Source organism: Talpa occidentalis, unplaced genomic scaffold, assembly GCF_014898055.3.
Source record: "Talpa occidentalis isolate TD23 unplaced genomic scaffold, MPIMG_talOcc4v2.1 talOcc4.13, whole genome shotgun sequence".
Taxonomy (NCBI): Eukaryota; Metazoa; Chordata; class Mammalia; order Eulipotyphla; family Talpidae; genus Talpa; species Talpa occidentalis.
The window spans coordinates 96265963-96292280 of NW_023601322.1; the positions used below are offsets into that span (position 1 = coordinate 96265963).

At 41.9% G+C, this 26318-nt stretch overlaps 2 protein-coding genes across 2 annotated transcripts; both read right to left on the bottom strand.

The window, feature by feature from the left end:
* Positions 1-1495: 1495 nt before the first annotated feature.
* On the bottom strand, positions 1496-14490 carry RRH (retinal pigment epithelium-derived rhodopsin homolog). Its single transcript, XM_037508363.1, has 7 exons — positions 14385-14490; positions 10314-10504; positions 8916-9015; positions 8391-8544; positions 6069-6237; positions 4598-4776; positions 1496-1610 (listed from the first exon to the last, which is right to left on the bottom strand). The coding sequence occupies exons 1-7, from the start codon at positions 14488-14490 to the stop codon at positions 1496-1498; spliced, it is 1014 nt and encodes a 337-aa protein (XP_037364260.1).
* Positions 14491-17932: 3442 nt separating this feature from the next.
* On the bottom strand, positions 17933-24295 carry GAR1 (GAR1 ribonucleoprotein). The gene is given in 7 exon segments (XM_037509559.2): positions 17933-18503; positions 18845-18910; positions 19841-19997; positions 22167-22226; positions 22667-22821; positions 24083-24161; positions 24164-24295. Coding segments are annotated over 7 exon segments (651 nt in total). The 5' UTR covers positions 24284-24295; the 3' UTR covers positions 17933-18489.
* Positions 24296-26318: the final 2023 nt, after the last annotated feature.

Sequence of the window (26318 nt, forward strand, 5' to 3'; positions counted from 1 at the left end):
AGGTTTGCAAGGAATTGCCTATTAAATCCCTCTTCTGTAAATGTAAGCAGTTCCATTACACTTCGAAGAAACAGCGTTAAAAGTAATGCCATATTTTAGAGGTTAGGAAATAGCACATCACAGATTTGACTTTTTGCATTTGATTTTTTACTAACGTATGTAACATGTAGTTTTTTAAATCTTAACTTTAAGGATAGCAGCACATGACATGATTATTTAAGATAATCAACATCACCACATATTAGCTGTCTCCAAAAACTAAGTCCAGTCCAGTTCACAGATCTTTTAGGCAAATGCCTCAACCCACCCCTCACATGCAGAGCTTATACTCTGACAAGAGCTTGTCTTATGACTCCCCTAGGTTGTCTCATGCACCCAGAGCTCATTTGGCACCTTCATTGCTAAAATGAAGGCCTTTAAGTCTGTTCATGAACATGTTTTATCCAAAGCTTTTTTCCCAGGTAATGGGCACCTTCTAGAAAGATTAGATTCTATCAGAAAATAAAATTTAAATAATAAAAAAAGCGACCTCCATATACATAACATGGAGAATGTGCAGGGACAATCAAAGATTTAGGGATTAAATACAGAAAGGGTTGAAGCTTATTGGTTGGTTCTTTCATTCCTTTATTTTATTTTTTTCCACGTTCTGTTTATTCAGGTAAAGTACAACTGTACAGTTTTGTAGCTCTATTCACCAGTAATGTTTTGCACACTTAAAAATTTATCATGAGGCTATCTCTCATGTTAGATGTCGCCACAGTAAAATAAAACACAAGAAAGATATGATAAAGAAGAATATACTTATAAAAACTCCACACTTTGATTGTAGTGGCGAATATATGGAAATAGATACACAGAAAAAGGCAATTAAAAACTGAGAATATGTAATATGCATAGAGATTATATTGCTGCATAAAATATACATGTGCATTGGCTGGCATGTGATTTACAGACAGTACAGCTTAATATTCATTTGGTTTTTTGTTCAATGATATAATTTAATAATTGCATTAAATTTTGAAATTGTAAATGTGAAAAAATGTTTTCCATTCTAGCTGAGAACATTCAACAGTTCAGTTTAGTGATTATTTATTAAAGCCTATCAACTACTATTTATTATCATTATTATTAATTTGTTCTGACATTAAAGTAGCAACTGCTTCTAGTTTAATGAAGAACCTGGGTGAGTCACCAGATTATCAGAATGTGTAAATATCAGCCATGATAGGGAGAAGCAGAAAGGATCTTCATGTCCTGTGCCTGGATTCATCAAAGATGAGAAATAAATTTCTATATAAGAAAGTAAAGGGACATTCAGCAACTAACATACAAGCAGAAGAACCATGAGCTGCATTTGAAATTACAGTCTGCTCGACACAGACAGTAATCTGGCTGCACTGAATCTAAATGGCCTCATATTTGAAATGAAATTAAACCATTACAAAAAAAAAGGAAATAAAATATTGTAATAATGTGTTCATTTCCTCTTATTTCAGTTTCTTCCAGAAGCCAGTGGGTTTTGAGATACATCCATTGGTAAAATACACGACACGGACATGGCTTGGTGAGTCTGACATTTGAACATGGCAAATATTGCCCTTCGAAATCTGTAACAGAAAGTAAAAATCTAATTATCCTTCGGGGAATTGGAACTTTCTTTTTTTTTTTTAAAGTTTTTTTTATATATACAAGAGCTGGGGTGTGGGCCAGAGGTGGGGGGGCGGGCAGTGTGTGTGCGTGAGGATTCACCAGAGACAGAGAGGGGCACAGAACAAGTGGATCAACTGAAATACACTGCTGAGAGGAGCACTGGGGAGACAGGAGAGGTCTGCTGCACAGTGTGGGTTAGCTCTCTGGACAGGGATCAAACTCCTGCTGCGGTGGCTGCCGATAGGTTCATAGTGCTGAGACTTAACTCCTTGTGCCACCAGGGAGGCCCCAGAATTGGAACTTTTAAAGCACTTTTCAGATAAGGCTAAGATGCCACTACCACCAGTTGACATCTGCAAGTTAATTTCTGCACCTCAGTTTAGCATCTGCCAAGGACCTTAATGATGTGTGAAGTACATGGTACAGTAAAGGCCAGTTTTGTGCCCTACGTTATCAGCATTGAAGACATATAATACAAATCAATAATTATGTGTCTAAAATGATGCTTCTAATGTCAACTTCAATAATTGAGTTATTTGAACAGGGGATTTTTTTTAAATATTCATACCCACAGCAGTCTATTATATATAGGTCAGACCATGCAGTCTCTAATTCTATGTGACGTTGTATTTAAAGAATTAAAAAATTCATAAATACTTTCTTTTTGAAGTCTTTAAGTTTCTTTGAGGCAGCGCTGGTTTAGATTTAGAAGTATAGGAACACATCTTTCAGGTTATGTCACTACCAAGACACCCACGGTGTTCCTCCTCTGTTACCTCTCCCACTGTCTCTGGCAGTCTCAGTTCTACAGTCAGATTTCTGGGGTTTGTTACATGTTTGGTTTCATCTGACCCTTTATTTCATTTTTCTAGATTCTGCATGTAAGTGCTACCATCTGGTATTTGTCTTTCTCCCTAGGATTTCTGGTTAGGATTACTCCCTCCAGTGCCATCTAAGTTGTCACAAATGGCAATGGTTTTTTATTTTTATTTTTTTAATAATGGAGTAGTAGTCCATTGTGTTCCATCAGGAAGACCACATCTTCCTGATCTACCCATCTGTCTTTGGGCACTGGGGTTGTGTCCATACTTAGCTATCGTAAGTAGTCCTTCAGTGGACATAGTGCTTCCATTCCTTCAAATCAGTGTTTTTAGAGTCTTCAGGTAGAAACCTAGGGGTGGCATTGCTGCATCATATGGCAGATTGATTTTTTTATGTTTTGAGAAACCTCCGTCCTGGGGACTAGAGCAGTCTACAGTCCCACTAACTGTGTAAAAGAGTTCCCTTTTCTCTACGTCATTGGCAACACTTGCTATTTTTGGTCTTTTTGATATGGGCCATTCTCAGAGGTATGAGATGGCATCTCTTTGTGGTTTTTGATTGTGTTTCCCTGATGGTAAGTGATGTTGAGCATTTTTTTTCATCTGCCTGTTGGCCATCTGTATGTCGTCTTTGGATAAGTGACAGTTTAACTCTTCTACCCATCATTTGATTGGGTTCTTTGTTTTCTTTCTGTTGAGTTGTGTGAGTTCTTTGTAGATCTTGGACATCAGCTCCTTGTCATTATTTATGATGGGTAAATATTTTCTCTCATTCAGATGGGTGTGTTTTTGTTTTAGTTACTGTTCCTTTCTGGTGCCGAAGCTTTATGATTTGATATAATTCCCAATTGTTTATATTCTCTTTTGTTCTCTTGCTGTGAATCCACAAAGGCATTGCTAAAGCCCAGGTCATGGAGTGTTTTGCCTATTTTCTTTTTATGTGTTTTATGATTTTAGGTGTTAGGTCTTTAATCAATTTTGAGGTAATTTTTATGTATGGTGTTAGTGGTCTAGTTTCATTCTTTTGCATGTGACTGTCCATTTTTTCTAATACCATTTTTGAAAGAGACTTTTCCTTTTTACAATATATACTTTGCCATAGGTTACCTGTCCATATAGGTGTGTGTTTATTTCTGGGCTGCCAATTGTATTGCATTGTCTGTGAGTCTGTTTTTGTTCCAATACCATACCGTTTTGATTATTATAGCAGAAATAGGTATTTCATGCATCTGTACTGAGCAAAAAGCTGATTGAAATTAAGGGGAACTTGCAAATGATTGACCTTACTAGAAGAACTACCAGTAGACTGAATTTGAAATGTGTTTTTTCTTCTTCTGTGGTCTCTTTTGTCTTATCTTAAAAGTGTTTGTTTCTTTACATACCTGTAGCTAAAGCTGTTTTCTTCCATGTGCACAGATATATAAATTTAACAGAAGCAACATGGGCATTCTAGGGTCAAATTACTTGACCTCTGCTGAGATTTTTCTGGTCAAGTACCTAAGCACAGTGGATGGGTTCTTTCAGCATTCAGCAATAACTGGATATGAAATAGTTTAAGTTCCATTGAGGAGCAGGGGAAAAATCTTCACTGAGAGTCTTGACAAAGGGGCAAGGTGAGGGTTCTTTATTATCCTGAATTACTACTTGCTCCGTTGTATCAGCTCTGGAATTCTCTCTCTCATTTGAGTGATAGATCTTCTTTCCAGTGAGCATGCAACCATGCACCACAGTAGTAGCACACTTGCCTTTGGAAACCTGATTCCATGTATTTTGGGCGGGGTAACTGTGCAAACCAAACTGAGCCCACCAACAGCCTTCCAGGAGCATTCTTCCAGAGAGCCATCTGAAATGAAACACTCACCTTTGGGGGTGATTAACTTATACAACCTGGGTTTTGGGTGCCCATCATCATCTTGCTTCCATCTGGGAAGAGCCTGTCACAGAACTGGAGCGCTGGGCATTTGAAGGCCTGATGCATGAGTCAAGGAGCCCTTGCTGTAGTTTGAAATCACTGTCTGTCACTTACCCCCCAAAAAGTCTTAGAACATTATTCAGTGACTTTTTAACATTATTTCTTATCCTTTTTTTTTTTTTAATTCAGGAGCATTTTAGACGTTACTTACTTTTTATTAGCAATCACATGTATACAGGGGTTGTAGAATGTAGAGGATTTTGCAAACAGTGGAGCTGTGATGGCCACCGAGGGAGGAATCTTCTCTGGGTCACCCAAAGAAGCCCACAGGCACACGATGGAATAAGGGGACCATGCCACCAGAAACATGAGTATCATCATCCCAGACATCTGCAAAAGAAGCCAGTACTCACCAAACCAGTGTCTAAAGTCTCTAAGTACCCGGTGAGTCTAAAATAGCATGAAAAATCAACTAGATTGGAATTGGAATGAATTTATATCATTGCTGACATGAAGCGAAAACTGAACTTTTCCCTCATTGAACTCTGGGCGTTATCCCAAAGGTGGCTTTACTGAGAGCAGGTGAAGTGCACTCCTACCCACTTCCGTGACCCCTGGCCTTGCCTTCTTCCCCCACTGTCATTATCTGCCAGTCTAAGGAAATGACTCTCTACAAACCAAAATCTTACATTGAGCTAATTGAATTCCGCAACAGCCCCTTTGAGCTTGATACATCCTAAGTACAGTGCAGAGAGTTTGGTAAAGTAACTCCCCTCTCAGCTTCTTTAAATGAAAATTTATGATTTTTACAGTGGTCCCTCCTGATTGCCCAGTAAGATTATGGGAAAGAGGTTTAAGAAGGCAGACTCCCCACAGGAGTGAGAATCAGAGTAGGCAACAGTTTGTTTTTGTTTTTTGTTTTTGAATTAAAACTAGCTGAGGCTTCCTAGGTAGTAGAGCAGCTTCCTTATTGCAGTCTCTTGAATGTTAGTCACACACACACCCGTCCCCCGACACAGGCTCCTGGGCAGGCATCCTAAAAGAAGAGCCAGCATAGAGAGCACAGGGGCCCTGAGGCTGCCAGGAGCATTGCCTCACAAAGCAGATAGGGTCAACCTAGACTGGTGTGTGTTTGAAAATACTGAGAGGACATCAGCACTTCTGGTGGAGAGTTCAGAGATGAATGACTGACAGTAAGTAATTAAAACTACAGAGAGAGGGATCAAAGGGAGAGAAATAAAGTGGGAGAGAGAGGAGGGAGGAACAAAGAGAAAGAGAGGAAGTGAATGTCTATGAACCACAAACAGTAGAACCCTGCAGAGAGCTGTGACGAGCAGAACTGTGATCCCAACAGCGTACGGTCAGCTCTTTACCTAACTGGAAGCTGTTAGCTTTTGCTGACAAGATGAGGCGAGAGAAGGGTTGAGGTACAAGACTAGGAAAGTTTGGGCTCTTATACAGGAAATGTATAATAGCAAGTGAAATTATCCAAAACAGGAGATAAGCACTTCATTAGAAATAGAGAGACAAAGCCCAGAAAAAAGAGAGCAAGAATCGGGGGTGGGGAAGAGAGACTGCAGGGACCAAGAGCAGTGTGTGTGTGTGTGTGTGTGTGTGTGTGTGTGTGTGTGTGTGTGTGAAAACTTGATTACAAGCACCTTATAAGGATTTTAACGCTTTACCTTTGTCACATCTACCTGATCCAGCCAGTCTCTGTCGAGGGACTCAGTGTCGGGATGAGTGGTGTGGCAGCTGATGGACCGGGCAACTTGCCAATAGCAGTAACACATCACAGTCAGGGGCACAATAAAATTGACCATAACAACTGTCATCGTGTAAGAAACAAAAGAGCTGAAAACAAGAGGAGGGAATAATGACTACGGGCATCGTCCTGCAGAGTGCAAGGATAAGGGGCTCCCTATCAGGAGTAAGACTACACCATCCAACAGTCATTACATTGTAAATAACCCAGAGTGCTGGAGAGGGGCGGTGAGAAAGGAACCCTGTTACAATGGTGGGGGGACGTGAACTGGTGTAGCCATGTGGAAAGCGGGAAAGTGATCTGGATTCACCTTAAAAAACTGGCAGTGGAAATACCCTATGTCCTCCCAGCCCCACTCTTGGCATCTTATCCAAAGTATGTGAAACTATCAAATCAAAAAGCTGTGTGCTCTATAGTGTTTACTGGAGCACTATTTACAGTAGCTCAGACATGGAAACAACCTCAGTGCCCCCTGCTAGCAGGCTGGATCAGGAAGGTGTGGCACACCACACGGTAGAACACTCTTCAGCCAGAGAGAGGAAAAGCCACCATTTACAGCAAAATGGAAGGAGTTCAAGAGAATTATGTGTAGTAAAGCAAATCAGAGTGACACAAATAAATATTGGACATTCGCTGTGGGAAGTCAGCAAAGTAAAATACTTAAAAAAAAACTAGGGGGTGTTACCAGTGAGAATGGCACATATTAAAAAAACTAGCAACAACAAATGTTGGCGAGGGTGTGGAGAAAAAGGAACTTTCCTGCACTGTTGGTGGGAATGCAAACTGGTCCAACCACTGTGGAGAGCTGTGTGGAGATTTCTGGACCTACTAAACATAGAGCTTCCATAGGATCCAGCAATTCCACTCCTAGGTATTTACCCAAAGGACACAGAAACAATTCCAAAGAACACCTGCACCCCTATGTTGATAGCAGCACTGTTTACAATAGCTAAGCTTTGGAAACAGCCCAAATGCCCAAAAATAGATGACTGGATCAAGAAGATGTGGTACATATACACCATGGAATATTACTCAGCATTCAAAAAAGATAAACACATGCAATTTGCAGCAACATGGATGGCGCTGGAAGGGATCATGCTCAGCGAAATAAGCCAGAAAGGAAAAGAAAAATACCGGATGGTCTCACTCATAGCAGGAATCTAGAAAACTTAAATAAGGGACCAGGAAAATGAATAACTATAAGAAAGTGAAAATCAAAATCAACAAAAAACTATGAACCAGAGACACTTTTTGGGGGGTGAGGGGCGGGAGGGGAGGGATTGGGGTAAGAATGGGGGGGCTGCAATTGTATGGGGAATATAAAAATAAAATTTATTATTTAAAAAAAATAAAAGATGAAGACAGAGAATAAATAAAGATGCTTGCTTACTAAAAAAAAAACAAAAAAAAACTAGGGGGTGTTAAACAGAGTGAGCGTCCGAGGTTAATGGGGGAGGGTCCAGGGGAGGTAGTGGGGGAAATAGCTCAGGAAGTTTGACTTTTAGCTCATTAGACTAGGGGTTGGCAGGCTGTTGCCCGTGGACCAAACCTAGCCTGTCACCTATCTTTGCAAAATTTTATCAAAACTATGTTCTTTTATAGACACTGTCATTTCATGCTGTCTAAGCTGCTTGCACAGGCAGAGTTGAACAGTCATGACAGACAGACTGGCCTGTAAAGCCTAACATGTATTTTTCTACCCTTTACAGAAAAATATTTTTTTTTAAGATTTATTTATTTATGCATACAAGAACTGGAGTACAGGCCAGAGGTGTGGGAGGTGAGCGGATTCACCAGAGACAGAGTGGGGAACAGAACAGGCAGAGTGACTGAAACACACTGCTGAGGGGAGCAGCGGGTGAGACAGGAGAGTCTGTTGTGACTTGTGGTTCAGTTTCCAGGCCGGGGTTTGTACTCATGCTGCAGTGGCTATGGATAGCTTCATAGTGCTGTGTCTTAACCCCTTGTGCCACCAGGGAGGCCATACAGAAAAAAATTTAAATCGAGATCAACATTTAGAAGTTTTTAGCTTATTTTTCTGAGCAATCTTGATTTTCCTTTAATGAACTAAATTCTCCTTTTCCGGTAAATAGAGAGCAGCAGCACTGACGAGCAAGCAAATCCTTGCAGTGACTGTGCTTTTGCTGCGTAGCTCTCAGAGGGTGCTTTATCAGCAGATCATCTTGAAAGGATAGTAGAAGCTGGCTGGGGGTCGATTATAAAGTGTACGTGTGTCTCTTACGCGTCATTCCTCCGCCAGTTTACAGTACAGGTGGCCCCAGTAGGATCAGGGGCATAACTTGCCCAACCTGAAATAGGCATCAATGCCCAGAAGAGGCCATTGGTCCAGGCCCCCAGAATCATGCTGGTGTAAGTGTGGGTGGTCCTGCTGCTTCCTGTGAACAGAGAGATAAGTATTGGCATCATTTCCCAGCGATGACATTTCATAGCTTCACTCTGTTTTAACTGATTATTCACACTTGTTATCAAGTAGATTCCCTGCACAACACTTTCATTCATGTAAACCTATCTACATGACTTCACATTCTGGGGGGAAAAATGACAATTAAAACTGAAAACTGCATGATAAATGGGTCAGTCAGAGGAGAAGTAGGAGCATAAGAAATCACTGAAACTTGCACAGTGATTACTAGAGAAATAAGACTCACTCTGCAAGCGATTGTATTCATATTTCACAGTGAATGTGGGTTGAGTAATATTGCGGGAAGACATGGATTCGTTGAGAAAGCTGAGAAGTGTGCTGTACCTGCGTCAGGACGGCAGATGGTCAAATATCGATCCACAGCCACAGCTGTGAGTAACCCAATACTTGCCATTCCAAAAAAGATATTCAATCCAGCATAAACCTGAAAATCAAAATAGGAGAAACGCCACCATCCTAAACGACCTGCCAGGAAATGTTTACATTTTATCTCATTGCTAGAATATATTTTAAATGCATTGGATGTTTTTTATTTTAGACTTTAAAGTACCTCTTCTATTGTCAAATTGTAACTGATGTACAGAAAGTGTTTTGGGATACCTCTCCCAAGAAGACCCATCTGGCTAACAGGCAGATGAAAAAAAGGCTCATCATCAGTTATCAGCAGGAATGCAAGTCAAAACCACAGTGAGCTGCAACCTCACACCTGTGAGAATGGCCCGCGCAGAAACTAGAAACAACAAATGCTGGTGAGAGTGTGGAGAAAAAGGAACCTTCATCCACTGTTGGGAGTGTGGACTGGTCCAGCCCCAATGCAAAACAGTAGGGACGTTTCTCAAAATACTAAAATTAGATCTATTATATGACCCAGGCAATTCCACTCTTAGGCACTTAACCAAAAAATGAGCCACGAAAGGAAATGACGTAATATAACTATAATACTTATACAAATTTAAGACTTTCAGACAGTATCTAGTTTGGGACGTAGTAAGATGGAAAGCCTCCACGGAGAGAAGAGAGAGAGGTTGGAGTCGTAGGCAGCGACATTCAACAGTCTGTAAAGTCCTTCATAAGAAAGACGACCTGACACACATATTGTAAAACATTTAAGGCTTGTCAGACGGCTTGGTGCATACATGGTGTTCATTATTCTCTAGTCTTCTCTTTTTATTTTCGGTAATTTTATAGCTTAAAATAGCACCGTTTTAAAAAAAAGATGAAAAGTCATTGTCTACTACCCTAATGCAAATTAATATTAATTTATTTCCTTGTCATTGAAAATAATAGTAAGTGTATATAATAGCAATTTTCCTGGAGGATTTTCCATAGAAAAAAAACATTGGCATGACAGCTAAACTGTCCTCTGTAGATAGTGTGATATAGTCACTAAATAGTTTATTGTTTCCAAATGAAAGAGCACGGTATTCTTGAATTTGCAAATTTTTATTTAAGCATATAAAATTTTACTTCTCTACTTAAGTACTAATTGTTTTGTTAGTGTTTTTCCTTTAGGTTGGGAAAATTTTGAAGATCTAATGGTAGTGATTTCAGCTCTTCTTCAAGAACATATTTCCCAGTCCCTCCTGAAGTTGTTTTCGATAGGAGCACCGTGTCCTACACTGTGTTACTTGATTGAAACCTTTGGGGTTTTTTTTCAGACACTTACATCACATCTCTTTCATCTGCTTTATTTTGCATTTCATTTCATTAGCTCTGCAATACCTGACATCCCGTGTATCCAAATTTCCAACTTCCGTGCAGATCTGAAGCAGCAGACATAGGGTAGCCAATGCTGCTGACCCCGATGTCAGTAACAGCCAGGTTAATGATGATCGCATTTGTGGGTGTCCGAAGTTCCTTGTACTTGACAAAAATGCCCAGAACTATTATGTTGCTGAGGATACTTAGCATACCTGAGAGCAAACACAGAAAATAAAATCCACATGCTTTGTTTAATTCAGATATTTAAAAGTGGAATCCAAATTAAATATTTAAGCCTCTTTAAAAACATAGCAAAATGCATTTTAGTTCATTTATTTGAAAAGTTCGTGCTGTTCTTAAAGGTAATTGCAATGTCTTCATCATCCTGTGAAACAGAAAGAGGGAACTTAAAGCCAAGGATCAGCCTGTTGGATCAGTGGCGCTGGGGCTGGTTTGAACACCAGCACTGCAGACCCTCCGTCCCTGAAGTCCCTCCCTGCCTCTCATTTTGCCACCCCTGCAGACTTTGAGAATATTTGTATGACCCCGCCCTCTTTGGGCAATTTCATTTCTTCCTCCTTCCTGGCGCCTGAGGGACTTCTTTCTCTACAGTCCTTTCTCAAGCCTCCACTAGCGTTCTTTCTTGACAGCAAATCTGTCGCTTCCCGGCCCTGGCCAGGTCCACATATCCTTCCCACTCAATGTATTGCCATTAAATTACACATTTATTCAGCGTCCACGTTTGTAAGGTCGTGTGACTGTTCCTATTATTAAAACTTGTCACATCCAGGTCTGAATTCTTCATGCAAGGCACGAACACGCACACACAGTAACGGTGCACATGGCGAGGTTTGGTTTTGCCTGGAGAGGAGGTCGAGCTGGCCTTCAGGACCATGGCAGCACCGGTGGACGAGCAGGGGTTTCCCCAGTCTAGGGAGTGGCTCTTCGCCTTGCAGTTTTATTAACTTGGTGTTGTGGGTGCTGCAGACTGGCTGATGTCTTGGTCAGAATGCCAGCATATTAACTTAGAACATGCAGTATTGTTTAACGTGCTGGATGTTCATAGTAGCCTGACTGTCATTCCCTCTATGCTGCAAGGGCTGCAGATGTTTCCCAGACAGGGCCCACACAGGCATTAAGGAGGGGGATGGGAGAGTGAATAGATTTCACCTAAGAGAGGTTTGTGCTGTTCTGGATTCCCAGTGACTAAGGGCAGTACAAACACCAGAACTGACAGGCTTGTTCACCAGCGTGAAGAGAACCCCTGGCCAGCACCCCCAGCAGTTATCACAGAGCCCTGTTGTCCAGAGCACTGTGTTTCCTTCCTCCATGTTGCTGGCAGAGTAAGCTTGCTGTGGTGTAATGGCGCTAAGAGGGTTCTGCTCTGCTTTGAGCCTTCCGGCACACCCACTGCCCCAACCCGATGGACTAGCCTCTGCCTTTGTCTTTTTTCACCTTCTCAAAGTAAATTTCCACCCTTGTCACATGAGCCCTTCACTCTGGTTATTTATCAAACATATCAGTCTTGTTGTAAATCTCTCCTGCACGAAACACTGTTGCCATTCAGTGGCCCTGTCGCCTTTATGGCTCACGTGGTCCTTCATTACCTGGTCCAAGGCCATCCCCTTCAGTCTACCCTCTCCTTTCATTTTACAATTCATCTATAAGGAATGCATTTCCGAGCCTTCATTTACCATGCCTCCTCACCTGCCAGCCTCAATTGGAAAAAGGGAGCGTGCTCAAGTAGGTGTGAGTTTGTAAGAATGAAATCTACAAGAAGTACTAAATTCAAATTTAAATCTCAAAAAGGTCTTAGTAGGCTCTTGGTAAAGGTATCGAATAAAATAAATGCCTTGACTGAATCCTTTCCCCTCCTAGTTTTGGTTTTGATAAGAAGTTTCAGTGGGTTTTGTTAAGGGGGTGTGGGGCTGGGGAACTAGAGGACATAAGAACAGTGGATGTCTGAGCAAAAGCATTGAGAGGCTAATACACCCCCTTCAGCTCATCTGCCAGAACACAACAGCACCTTGTACAGCTCTAGAATCAGGAATGCCTGTGTTCAAATCCTGGTGTCAGTACTTAGGCACGTGTGTCCAGCAAGTTATTTAAATTCTTTATCTCTATAATTGGGGAGGAAAAAACTTAAAAAAAAAATAGCTTGCTGAGGAGCTCTCCTGCCTCTTTTTCTTTCCCCGTTTCATAGTAAACATGTCCTTTTAAAATGTTAAAAAAAAAAAAAAAAAGCTTACTGAGTTAGTGTTAGGATGAGTTTTCTACAGATATAATTTTACAACAGTGCTTGGTGTATATATATCAAGTATTCAAATAATAACACAGCAGCAGCACAGTAGCACAATTAGGATTACTGTTAAAGGGATAAGGACCAGAGAGAACATTTTCTTAACAGGTAGTTTTCTTTGCATGCTACTGTTGTAAACAGAAAAAAGGCTATCTTTTTTGTTTTTGTCATCTACAAAAAACTGAAGCAAAACACTGTATTTTAGTTTGTGATTGTACTAAGGAAATTGTCTCTTTAAGTAGCATGGGTTTCTGATTTGGTTGCAACAACAACAACAAAAAAAAACAATCAAAAAGAAAATGGAACTTGTCTAGCATTTATACAGAGATGTTCAAATAAAGTCACATGTCATTAAAATTTACAAAATAAAGGAAATCACAATTTCTAGCACTGAAGTAATACTCTAATTGTAACTAAGCCATTATAAAGAATAAATTAGGTACTGGAGAACTTGGTATACTTTTCAGCCCACTTTGAAATATGTTTGAAATTTTTCATAAGGCATTCCAAAAAATAACAATCCCAGTATAACTCCTTCCTGAAAATGAAGTAGTAAGTGAAGCGATTGCTCAGTACAGAATTTATGCAACTCAACCTATTCATACAAGATGATCAGAGACATTCTGTGGTCATTTCCTCACTCAGTGTATTGCCACAAATAAAATGTTATCTTTTTTTCCAGTTTTATTGAGAAATAATGGAGTACATCACTGTAGTAAGTATATAGCATGATGGTTTAATTTACTTCTGTTGTGAAATGATAATAGTAGGTTCAGATAATATCTGTCTATAGACACAGTAAAAAAAAAAAAGAAACAAGGGGAAAAAAGTTTCTCCTTGTGATGAGAACTCTCTTCCCTGGACTACTTCCCTGTCTATCCTGTTCTTCCTTACCCGGCTAGTACTTTATTTTAAAACTGGAAGTTAATACCTTTTCACCACCCTCCTCTCACACTCCAGTTCCCTCTTGCACCCCACCCCACTTTTATCCTAATCCAAAATTCCCATCAGTAAGTATGTATGTGTGACACCCACTGTATATGGCATTTAGGTGCATTTATGGGTCATTTAATTTTACTCTCCAGACCAGTCGAAACAGGTAACCTATTCTTATCTCCATTAATAGATAAGAAAATGGAAGAACAAAAGATGAATTTGCTCACAGTTGCAAAAGCACAAAAACATACGTTCCAAAGCTCAAAAGTTTTGCAGTATAACATTCTGCGGTGACCTGAACGTTTGTACTCTTTCCTCAATAACAATACACTCTGTTTTTTTCTTTTTATGGCTTTAATTTTCTTTCCAGCACCTTTCACTCACAGCTAGATGATAGTGGTCTACCACCAAGGATAAAGCTGCAAAAATTATGTATGAGTATAGTAAAGAATATAGAAATACATCTCTCGCAGTGGTGTACATTTTCCCCCTGTAGAAACTTATTTTGGTAACTTAATCACTGAATACCTGGATGATTCTTACAAATTTTTCATTTTATAGAAAACCTCTGCCCCACTGCACTGGTCTCACATTGCTTATCAAGACTCGTAATAATGTGTGACATTAACCACCACTGATAACTCTTCCATTCATCTTTCACTATACTCCCTTAGTGGATCTGTATGGCTGGAAAACAGAGCAAGTATTACCATCTTTGTCTGCCGCATGAGCACGGCCATTCAGAAAATGTAATGACTTGTCAAACTGGCCAGCGATATCTCTGAAAACCTCTTCTCTGCTTTTCCTCACCACCCGCAAGCCAGACAGCTCGTCATGGAGTAACTGAACAGCCATACCTGCCATTATCAAGTAAGTTGCAACAATATTGTGTTCCATTTGTGAAAACACCGAGCCATCTTCATTTTCAGAGTCTGAACAGTTGCCTGAATTATTCCTTAGCATTGTAGAAAAGAAGATACTGAGACAGCCTTCACAATAAACTTTCAGTTATTATGAAGGGTCTTAAGAACCACCGAGTTGAAGAATTTTCAGAACCAATCATTTCTAAGTAAAGACCTTAATGAAGGGCCTTTTCACAGAAGCTGTCACTTAACGAATTTAATTGACCTCGAGGAAAGAATTTTAATTCCCAGAACAAGGGAAAAGTGTATTAGCAAAATAAATAGAAATCAGCACCACACATTTTTACCAATGTGGGCATGTCTTTATAACTAAGAAGCTTAAAAGAGTGCACACACCCCACTTAATAACCAGACCCCAGAAACCTGGGCAGGAGGTGATTTATGCTGAAAATCAGCTCTGAAATTAAGAGGCAGCTTTAGTCTTCTAAAACTAGAATGAGGCTCTTGCTTTCTTTGACCCTTCACTTCTTCCATTTCAGTTCCTTTTGCCTTTTCCTTAATTTAAATAATGACAGATAAAGTAATGTCTCCCCATCCCTCCAAATCTTACCCACCCCCCGACATAATATAGTTTGGTGAGAGCCTTTCTGCTTTTCTTTGCTTTTACAAACATATTCATAGAAGGGTTTGAGATTCCTCCCATTCTTTCTCCTTTTAAACAGAACCGGGAGGTGTGTATATACAAGTGATTCTGCAGCTTCTCTCCCCATCACGATGCCAGGTCAGTAAATTCAAGTCTGCCTTTGCAGCTGTCTGTTTCACGGCAGGAGATAGCATGATGTACGCCATAATCCACCTCCCTTGATTTACCCCCTGCTTTGATATGCCAAGTAGTTACCTGACGATAATAATCATAGCAGATCAGCAAAGTATTTGCTTTCAGTCACTCATCTTGTAGAGGGCAATTCGAATGTTCTAGACTATCTTTATGATTGGAAAAGTGGTTACAGTCTAAAATGACCATTTATTGTTAGAATAAGACACCCCTACCACCCCACCCCCTCTCATATTCCTTATGCCATACAGCATTATTAAAAATTATTTCTCCATAGTGAATTTAAGTAAAATTTGTGAAGTGCTAGGTGCACTACAGTTAACGTGTAAGCACGTAGCAGAACCGCTAGGGGGCTCTATCGACCCACTCAATTTAATTTTATACATTTTTAAAATGGCATAGCAGAAAGGCATCCACAGTAACCCTTTTGCGTCCGCAGTCTCAGCTATATCTAACTGAAGTTGGAACTGTCCCAGATATTAGAGATACCAGCACTCAGATTCTTATAAATGTAAAGTAATATTTCAGAGTGTTCACACTAGGAAAGTAAATTTTTTCAGTATTCCATTATCAAAATATTTTCAGAAGATCCTACAGCAATGAACATAATACTAAGAACGCTTTAAAAAAAACTGAGTTGTTGGGTTTTAAGTCTTTTAATTCAATATGCAGAATAAAACTGTAAATTTTATAAATCACACACTCCTGTAAGCATTTCTTCCCCCCAGACTGTCCCTTAATACCTCTGTGATCCTTTCCCCTTCCCACCCCCTTCCTAACTTCAGAACCCCATAACATTAGTTTCTGCAAGTATTTGTTTAAAATCGTCTGCTTATGTGAATGTCATCTGTCCTTGTCTTCTTGACTTGCTTTACTGCAACAGTTCCAGCCTCCTTCCATTTTGCTGTAAATGGCAGTATTTTGCCTTTATTTATGGCTGAAGTTTCCTTGTGTGGATGTACTACATCTTAATCCTGCCCTCTCCTATCAGTGGGCACACCCTAGCCATTAGAAGTAACGCAGTAGTAAACACAGCACATATGATTTTGGGGACTGATGGTCTCATGTTCTTCAGATAGATGCCTAACAGTCGGATTGCTGGGTCACATGGTATTTCCAATTTGCGGTGTTTTTTTTTTAAGATTTATTTATTTATGCATACAAGAACTGGGGTACAGGCCAGAATTGTTGGGGGTGAGAGGATTCACCAGAGACAGAGTGGGAAGTAGAACAGGCAGATTGACTGAAATACACTGCTGAGGGGAGCAGCGGGCGAGACAGGAGATGTCTGCTGTGCCATGTGGGTAGCTCCCTGACTGAGGATCATACCTGTGCTGCAGTGGCTGTGGATAGCTTCATAGGTTGTGTCTTAACCCCTTGCCCCGCCAGGGAGGCCCCGACCAATTTTGGTTTTTTAAGGGAAATCCAGACTGCTTTCCTTAACGGCAGCACCAGTTTATAGTCCACCAACATTGTAAGGGCTCCTCTTTCTCTACATCCTCTCCAGCATTTGTTGGGGGTCTTTTGAATATGTTTTCACCTGCATCTCTTTTTAAAAGTATTTATTTTTTAATGCATACGAGAGCGCTAGGGTATAGGCCAGAAGTGCTGGAGGGTGGGGGAAGGTGGGGGAGTGAGAGCACTCACCAGAGACAGAGTGGGGAGCAAAACAAGTAGAGCTACTGAAATACACTGCTGAGGGGAGCAGCAGGCAAGACAGGAGAGGTCTGCCTGGCCATGTGGGTCAGCTCCCTGACTGGGGATAGAACTCATGCTGCAGTGGCTGGCAATAGCTTCATAGTGCTGAGATTTAACCCCTTACACCAGTAGGGAGGCCCCTCACCTGCACCTCTTATTGAGTGAACATTTTCCCACACAGCTATTGATGTAAAATCAAAATATTTTGTTTGCTTTGGTTCAGTGTCTTACTTTTCTGAAATAGATTATATCTTCTTGTACCATCAAAATTTTTCTGGAATAATTATTTCTACTTATACAAATTGAAGAAAAATAATTCCAAAACAAAAGTCTTAAAGATGCAAGTATGGTACAAAGTACTTTTCCCCATTTCTTTCATGAGTGAACCAGAACAGCTTTACTGGGGTGAGGCTGAGAATACTAAGAAATAAAACTGTAAGCTTCTCATGCTTACATAGTTCACGAATCTTTAATGCCCTAAAATCAATCCTCTTTTTATAAGCTTTCCCAAATTTTCGGGCGTATCAGGAAATACTGCTTGTAGTCCACTAAGTTGTTTTAATTGCTGTGTTGCTAGTTAACATATCAAGAGTTCATCAAAATAGCTCTTATAATGGAATTCAGCAGTACTTGCCGCACTACCAAATTAACATTAGACTCCCTAAACATGAACTTGATTCAAAACTAAGTACCCCCAAAGGGAGCCCAGAAAAAATTTAAGGTTAAAAACAACAAACAAACAGACATGGAAAATGTGGATTTAAAAGTTCAAAGATGGCCAGCAAGTAACCAAAAGACCACACTTCAGGTAGAAGGTGAAATCTCCACATTGTCTACTGACTGATCGATTACTTCCTTCACAACAATTCTGACTTTTTTTTAATGTTACAAAAGTGTAGGGGAATTGCACTATGGTTTATCCTTGGGATAATGCCCTTACCCATCTCTTTTACAGAGTAAGAGTAAAAATCCCAACCCTCTCACTGAGGTGTTCCACCCCAGGATTTAAAATCAAAGAGCCTCCCTTTCCACTTTGTAAAATCACAACACTTCCTTCTGTGAGAAAGTGATTGTCAACATAAAGGGTGCTGATGTTCTTACAGGAGGCACTCTGAAAGGCGGTGCTGATTTATAAAGAATGTCAAAGAAGTGCTCCAATAGCCTATTTTCTGAAGATGAGTTACATGTGTCAACAAACCAGCTTTTCTGTCTGCAATCCACTGCGTTTAAACTTAAGTTGTTTCTGATTTATTAATAAGCACAGCTCTAAATAGGAATAAACATTTTATTTTAAAAATTCAAATATGCTTCAAATGAAAACTGTCCATTTATTATTAAACACCCAGAGCTCCCGAATGTATAAAATACTAAAATACTTGTTCATGTTCTTTTAGAGCAAAATCGCCAATCCGTTGCATTCACTTTGCATGACACTGGTATTTTAGTTCCACTGTCATCAAGTGACCACTCTTCAAGGCTTGCTCAAGAAACAAGTTTCCAATCCATGGAAGCAGATGATGCAGGTAAACGCAGACGTCAACTAGAGAGGTTTCTCCGTCATTACATTTAATGTCCTCTCCCTGATCAAGAGAGAATGAAAATATTAAGGATGTACAGAAAAATGAAATTTTCATACATTATTACCCAAATCTCAAGTTCTAAATAATGGTCAGCAAACAAACCTACTTTACAGAATTTAAACTGTCATTCATATACAACTTTATATTTTTCATGTTAACTGAATTAGAAGTAGGTAGAAAAATTTAAAGGTAAAAGGAAGAGTAGTATAAAAAGAACCTATAAACTAGGCCAAAGCAAAGATTACCATGGATATGCCTGCTGGCAAACAAAATTAAATTTTAAAAATTTAGTAGATGAAACCAATTCTAGGAAATCAGACACTGATTTTGTTTTTGCTCACCTCTGAAACCACCACCTCCTCTTCCTCCTCTGAAGCCTCCACCTCCTCTTCCACCTCTAAAACCACCTAAAAATGAAGGAAACATTCACTAAATAACTGTAGCCTAACATATTGATAAACCTACATATATCACTATGATTCCTTCAATTCTAAAGACTATAAACATATTCTTGCAGTAGATCTGCCTGTTCTGCTCCCCACTGTCTTTGGTGAATTCTCACCCCCACCCCCTCACCTCTGGCCTATACCCCAGTTCTTATATGCATAAATAAATAAAAATAAATCTTTACCAAAAAAAAAAAGAAAGATATATGCCCAAATCTCTACGAGAGAATCTCCAAGCAGCCTAGACCCAGTCACAGTAGAGTGAGCACTTTGACTCTGTCCTCATCTTGTGACCCATCAAACCCGATCTAAGCACCCTGGATGCTGCACCCCACTTCAGTCCAACTCTGCTTATCTCTAGCTGTCTATGATGATGAATGTATTTATTCTCCAACTATTTGGAGGAAAACGGACCAAAACGCTGAGATCAAAGCAATGAATTTATTGGTAATAGTCTTTGACATGACATCAGAGATGGGGATTTTATTTCTGGGCTGCCAACTGTTTGATTTGGGCAAATTAATTTTTGTAAGCTCCCCTTCCTCATCCTCAAAGTTTTGCTGCGTATTAAAGGCATGTGCATGGATATTAAAAGCATTTATGTCATCAGCACTCAATAGACAGTGACATTAACTAAAAAAAAACAAAATTCAGTATAATTTTATAAAATGTGCAACAAAACATGAAGAGGAAATCTCAAAATTATCCCATATTAATTTTCTTTCTAAACGTTATTGAAATTAAGCACTGTCACTCTGGAAATGTGCCAAAATTTACAAAGAGCTTAACTAAAAAGAGATAAACATAGGGAGGTTTGCCTGTGTTAAACTGTACTGTGTGAACTGGCTGCCACTTTGGGATCTCATTAGGTCTTCCTCACAAGTAACTCACCGCCTCGCCCGCCTCTGACACCACCTCCTCTTCCGCCACCGCCTCTTCCTCCTCCTCCTCGACCTCCCCTGCCACCACCTCTTGGGGGTCCCTTCTCGCCTGGAGGTCGAGGTAGAAACCTCTGCAGCGGCAGCAGCTTATACGGGTCTATATAAAACTGGAGAGAAACAATTAGCTGGATGACTTGGGGGACAGTATAGTGTAATCACTAAGAATACACACTGCACACAAACCCGCCTGCATTCAAATCTCAGCTCTACTACACACTACTGTTTAGTCCTGGACAAGGACTTAAGTTCTTAGTGTCTTCGTTTTTTGATTGTGAATGAAAAAATGAAGTACTACCTCAGAGTCCTTGTGAGGATCAAGAGTTATATATAGAAAACTTAAAACTGGCAGACAATAAGCATTACCTACATATAAAAACCAACCTGATTTCTCTTTAGAAATACATGCCTTCCAAAATTAACTACATTTTCATTTAGAAAAATTTTCATTACATTTAGAAAAAACGATTAAGCTTGTGGGAAAACTTACATCAAAACAAAGCACTGAAATGCTATTTTAAGACCTTAATAAAGCATCAAATCAGTAACTTTACTTAACATGAAAAGTATGAACAGTATGCAGAGACTAAACCCACTCAATACTTGTGTTTAAGGAGGGCATTTATCATGACAATGAAATATGAAGGGGTATTTTACAATATTACACAAAACATAGGGTGGCTTCAGAACTATAAGGTATTTTTCACTAATAGGAATTTTTAATCTCTTTTTAGATACCATCTTATCACTTCCCTTCACAGCCCATCCTCTAAAAATTCTCTTAAGTCAGTGCTGTCCAATATGGCCAACACCAGCCCAGTGGTTTGGGTTTAAATTAATTAACAATGAGAAACTCAGCTGCTGGGTCACAAAAGCTGTATTTAAGTGCTCAACAGCACCTGTGGCTACAGCACTGGGCCGGAAAATCCACCATTACACAAAGTTTGAGTAGACAGCACTGATCCAGACTATTGCAATCACCTCGCTAGAGAAAGAGGACTTGAGCCTAAACAATAGATTTGGAAATGGGGAAAAGTAGAACAGACCAACTCAACATCTGTGAAAAAGGAAAACAATAAATCCTCACATCAACGCTGTGAGGAAAGCAGGCGTCCAGATCTAAACTTTAGTGGCTCTGACAGACCTTATAAGGTCACCACAGGAGGAGCCCGGCTTTTGGGCCCAGCAGGTACTTGCCAGGTTCCATAGCCTGCACATGGCCTTGCCCCATCTCGTGCTGTTCCAGTTGGGCTCTGGGCCCACCATTCCAGGGTGCCAGCTCTGCTGACCCCCACACAGCAGCACCTGTCTGTAGAGCACCCCCTCTCGGGAGGCCGTTCTCTTGATGGTTGTGGCACCACTTCTGAGACTCCTGGTATGCTGCCTCCATTCCTGCCAGCTACATCCCAGGCTCCACAAGACACTAAACTTAGGCGCTGTCCTAGACTACCTACAACATGACAGCTTCCCACTTTCTCATCTAGGCTCTTCGAGCATCTAACCATGTGACTATCGCACAAGGCTTCAACATGTGTATACTCATTAACTTCTGCCAGTACCTTTCTCCAGTGCTGCCCTTTTTGGTAGATGCTGACACCAGACATCTGGAAGATGGTGATAGTTCTCACTTCACTTCAATAGCTAATCAGTTACGAAGACCTATCAATTCCTTTCTTCTATCTTTCCTAAGTCCACCACTCCCCACCATTTCCAGTGCTACCAGCTAATCCAGAGTGTGTCTCCCAGGAGTAACGCAATAGCCTGTGGCAGGCCCAGCAGATGCAGTACTCACTCCATTCCTGATGCTCTTTTTCTTTTTCCAACCCATTTTTCCAACTTTTGTTTTCGAAAGTATGAATTTAATTGTATTTAACAGCAAAAATAAAACTAAGGTCTAAACTCACTCCCAGGACTCTGTGATCTGAAATAACCAGGCCCTCCCTACCTCTTTAGTCTTAATACGCAACTTCCCCCACTCCTCCCAGCTGTTCTAGCCAGGCTGTCCATCTGGGTTTTCTGAGGCCTGCCTCCATGGCTCACTCACAAAGGTGCAGTTTTCTCTACTTGTAAGAAAGAAATACTTTCTGAAAGCCTTTATTGTGTAAATTACACATAGAGGTCAGTAAATTTGAAGCCTGAAGTATAGAACATGCATTTAAGAACTTTCACTAGTGACATCAAGGGGCGAGAACAGCCCAAGTGCCCCCTACATAGGACTGTCCTCAGGTAGGTAGGTCATTCACTTAAAACCAAGGATCCCAGGTATAAGCACGACTCACCTTCTGTAGTTTTTTAAAGGAAGACGCCTTCATGTTTTCTGATAACTTAACTGAAAAATACTATTAATTTTATTAAGGAATAAACAACTAAGATCAAAAAAGGTATCAAACCTCCTGCATTCATGTATAAAATTTTAAAACAAGGAAATATTTAGGAAAAGTTTCCAAGTGGAAATGAAGTTTCAGTTTTTGTCTTTCATACTTCCAATTCCACCTTCGCAGCCCAGTGACATCATCATATCCAGTGGCGTTAACACCTCAATCCTACAGTGCTTACCTAAATGGCAGTCATCTCGAAAAGCTTTCAAAAGAGAAGCTTCCTTTATAGGACTTATATTCAACACACATGGAAATACATTTTCTCATAATTCTCCTTATAGTTCAATTTTAGCAAAAGTGTCCAATTTCATGAAGCAACAGGCTTAAGCAATACTTAGCCTCAGAAAAAGTGGATACCTTTGAATGAGATCACTAGGTCCCTTTCCAACTGAAAAGGATACAAAATCTCTAAGTTGTCCAAAGATTTCATCCACTTTTCCAATTTGCTCTTTGTTTTCTAAATAAACTGGAGCGTTGAAATAAGGCACCTTATTTTCTTCTGTGGTACATTTACAAACTATATCGTCTTCACAGGGATGCATGAACTCTCCTAATACTGAAACAGGAGAAAAAAATACTAGAATACAGCTTCAAATGATATTGACCAATCCCATCTGGCAGCTTTCTTCTGTGCTGCTTGAGATTTCACATCGGTTCTCCTGAGGCAGGACAGCCTTGCTGGCTTGGTGTACCAGCCCAGATACCCGCCATGTGACGCAGGTAAGGTTCTCACCTCCCCTCTGACTTAGGACCCTCATCTTTAACATAGAGCTAGTAACTGTACTGACACCTCACTTAAAGTATTGAGGATTAAGTGCAATCATCAACGTAAAGTGCTTCGGAAAAGTGCCTAGTAAAATGAGACCACTCAAAATGATTTTATTGTAATAACCATTGTTCGGCTCTTCTTCCTTCTTCTCAACTGCTAAATGTAAAGCAAGTCTTTGTTGTTCTGCTTTGCTTTCTCCCCCTTTGTAACTTACCCGCTGCCATCTCCTCACCAATGACTGCTCAATCTTTTCAGTAAGTCTAGAATCTCAAAATATCTTTGTGTCATCTTGTTTCTGCAAAACCAACTTTCCATCCCCATCACCCAAGCTCAAAAATCTATTCCCAGTATTGAAGAAATTCTTTTTTTCCCCCCTTGGAAAGTACTCTTTTCCTATCATTTCCACCACGTTCTTAATGCCTCCTGTGTGGACTGCTGCAGTGGCTTGTGGGCTAGAACCTCGGACCCCGCCACTGCCCCTCTGCCTGCCCTCCTGCGTCTGATCCAACTCTGTCCTGTCACATCCCGGTCTCCCGTTCCATGACCCCCATCCTCCCTCACTGCCAAGCGCTCCAAAACTATTCTCGGTAGGTCTTTTCTTCCTTGACACCCCCTTTAGTCTCCCTTACAAGCTACCCCTCCCAGCTCTCTTACTTGTAAGTAGCAACTAAAAGCATGGGCTTTGGAGGCAGAAAACTTGGTTTTGCACCTCAAACTTAAAATGAGCACTTACGACAGGCAATGCCTAGCAAATCCAACAACTCAGTCCTGATCTGTGAGATGGGGACAACGGGGTTTGCAAGTAGTACCACCTATTTAATGCATTCCTTTTCTGTCCAAGTTCAGTTTCCTCTCTGTGATACAGTCTAAGTGTCCTTGAGTTTTCTGGATTTCCCCACTCCACGCTACAGCCGGGCTGTGAGTTCACGGCATCTCCCACAGAGTTGCCCCCGCAGCGGCCAGCGAGACCGGAGCCCGCCCTCAGAGCAACACAGACCCGCAGCGCCGCTCCCCGGCCCCCAGCAGCCTAGGACTGAGGTCGACATACAAACCACACGTTCCGGAGGCCCCAGGTCTTGGCCTTTGTTGAAGCCCCCGCGGCCGCCGCCTCGCCCGAACCCCCTCGGCCGCCGCCGCCTCGGAAGCTGCCGCCGCCGCCTCGGAAGTGGTTGTTGCTGCCGCCGCGACCGTAGCCGCCGCCTCCAGCCCCTCGATTAAAGCCTCCTCGCCCGCCGCCGCGGAAAGACATGTTGGCGTCCGCCTGGGGGGAGAGGACAGCGGCGCGCCGCGGGGTCACCGCGGGCCGGGGGACACGCCGCGCAGGGGCGCCCCCGGAGGGCTGTCACCGCCCGGCGCCCGCCACCCCGCCCGCGGCCAGACCCGCCCGCCGCCCGCGCGGCCGGACTCCGCTGCCGCGGCCACTCACCGGCGCCACGTGCGCCTCGGGCCGCGCCGCGCACACCCCCCGGCCGCCGCTTCCGCCTCGCGCGGGCCTCCTCGGCCACCGTAGCGGCGCGGGCGGCGCGGCCTGTGGGCTCGGGAGCCCCCTGCCCTGCTGGCCGGGACCGGCAGGCCCCGCGGCCCCGTCCGCTCCCCAGAACCCCCGCGGCGCCGGAGGAGTAGCCGGAACGCCAGGCTCAGCTACGACTTTCTCGACGGCCCGGCTGCGTGCCTTCCGGCGGCGGGAGATGACGCGCAATGGCGGCGCCCTTGCGTCACGACGCTGCCGCCGCGCCGCCGCGTTGTTGCCGGTAGCGTTGGCTGGCGCTGCGGCCCGTCGGGCGGGGCGGGGCGGGGCGGGGCGGGGCGACCGGGCTCTCAGGCCGCTAGCTGCCCTCCCCGCTCACCTCAGGGTCCCGCCGGGGCTGCTTCCCTCCGGAGCGTGCGCCCCACGCGGGATTGTGGGGTGAACGGTGGGTCCCGCCTGTCCTGTGGTTCCACTAAGGGAAGAAAAAGTGCGGTTTTGTGCTTTTAAAGAAACTTACCTGATGAGCTCATCGGCAGCCAGGCCGTGCATGCACAGCTGGGCTGTGCCCGGAATCTATGAGACACCCCGCCGTAGACTCGATGGCTTGTCCTTGCTGCTGGTGAATGTGCTTATACCCCCAAGTAATACAGGTACCCCAGGATAACATACAGCCGTCCGATGCCTGGGTAGGAATATACGGCTTTTGTACTAGATAGTGTATTCATTTGTCAAAAACGTTCTGCCTACCCTACAGCGTCTGTACTACGAGGCCCTTTAAGCTCTAGATAATCTGATGATAGCCTCCACTGAGATGTCTTTCCCCCAAAATGGTAGTGACCTATTGAATTTGGTTGGGCTCCTTTATACCTGAATCTTCTCACACTTTATCTTGGTGTTTATGTTTACCACAGAAGCCGCCTCAGTGAGAGAAGATGGAACTTAGTAGCATTTCAGAGGATGCTTCAATGAGCTTTTGAAAGAATATTATAAACTCCACTATGGAAGCATTTGGCATCACAATATGTGTTCTTATTTCTTGAGAAAGTAAGTAATCCTCTAAAAAAAAGTTCAGTTTTGATAAATATTACTTTCCATTCTCTATGTCATACAAAGATGGAATTATTTTTAGCTGCCCTGCTCTGTTTTGCTTTGTGTGATTTAGCATTTACCTTCATTGTTTCTATCTTCATTTGGTTTTCCATTGTTATCAACCCAATGTGGGGAACCACTGATCTTTTATGGCACCCTCAAGATTACACTGTGCCCCTTTATTTTTCATGGAAAGAGCTAACGTCCAGATGTGGGAAGTAACTTCCCCCGTAGTCAAAGAGGGACAAACTAGAACCTTGGAGTCTCACAGGTCTCTGTCCTTTCCAGCCTATCCCACCTCCCTCCAAATTGTTATTCATTCCTGCTCTTTATTTGTTCTCATTACAGCGTCATACTCTTGGTTTCTCTTTCCCTGGACTCAGACCTTGGAGCATTCTCCTCTTATCATTATTATCACTATCTCTACCCCAATCTTGATTGCAGTCTCTTTTATCAAATGCTATTGTTTCTATTAATTCCTTCTTAAGTACCTCCTGGTCTCACTACCACGGTCCTGTGTTATTCCTATCCTAAGTCACTCAGTATAATCTATTACGAGAACTCAGTGGTCCAGAAATAAAAGCAGTGAACTACATCCTCTTAATTTCCAAGGAAGTTTGTTGCCTCAAACTAAACAGTTCCAGACTTAATGTTTCTTCCTCCCCTTGGTACTGTATTTGATGACATACTGAACTTACTAAAGTTTCCTCAGACCATATCCACAGCT

Bases quoted from the DNA above. Each gene is read 5' to 3' on its own strand.
- RRH (XM_037508363.1), bottom strand. From the start codon at position 14,490: ATGCTAAGGAATAATTCAGGCAACTGTTCAGACTCTGAAAATGAAGAT. The intron at 10,505-14,384 runs GTATGGCTGTTC...GTTTGCTCTCAG, and splicing joins AACTTACTTGATAATGGCAG to GTATGCTAAGTATCCTCAGC. The intron at 1,611-4,597 runs GTAAGTAACGTC...TTTCTGTTACAG, and splicing joins CATGTGATTGCTAATAAAAA to ATTTCGAAGGGCAATATTTG.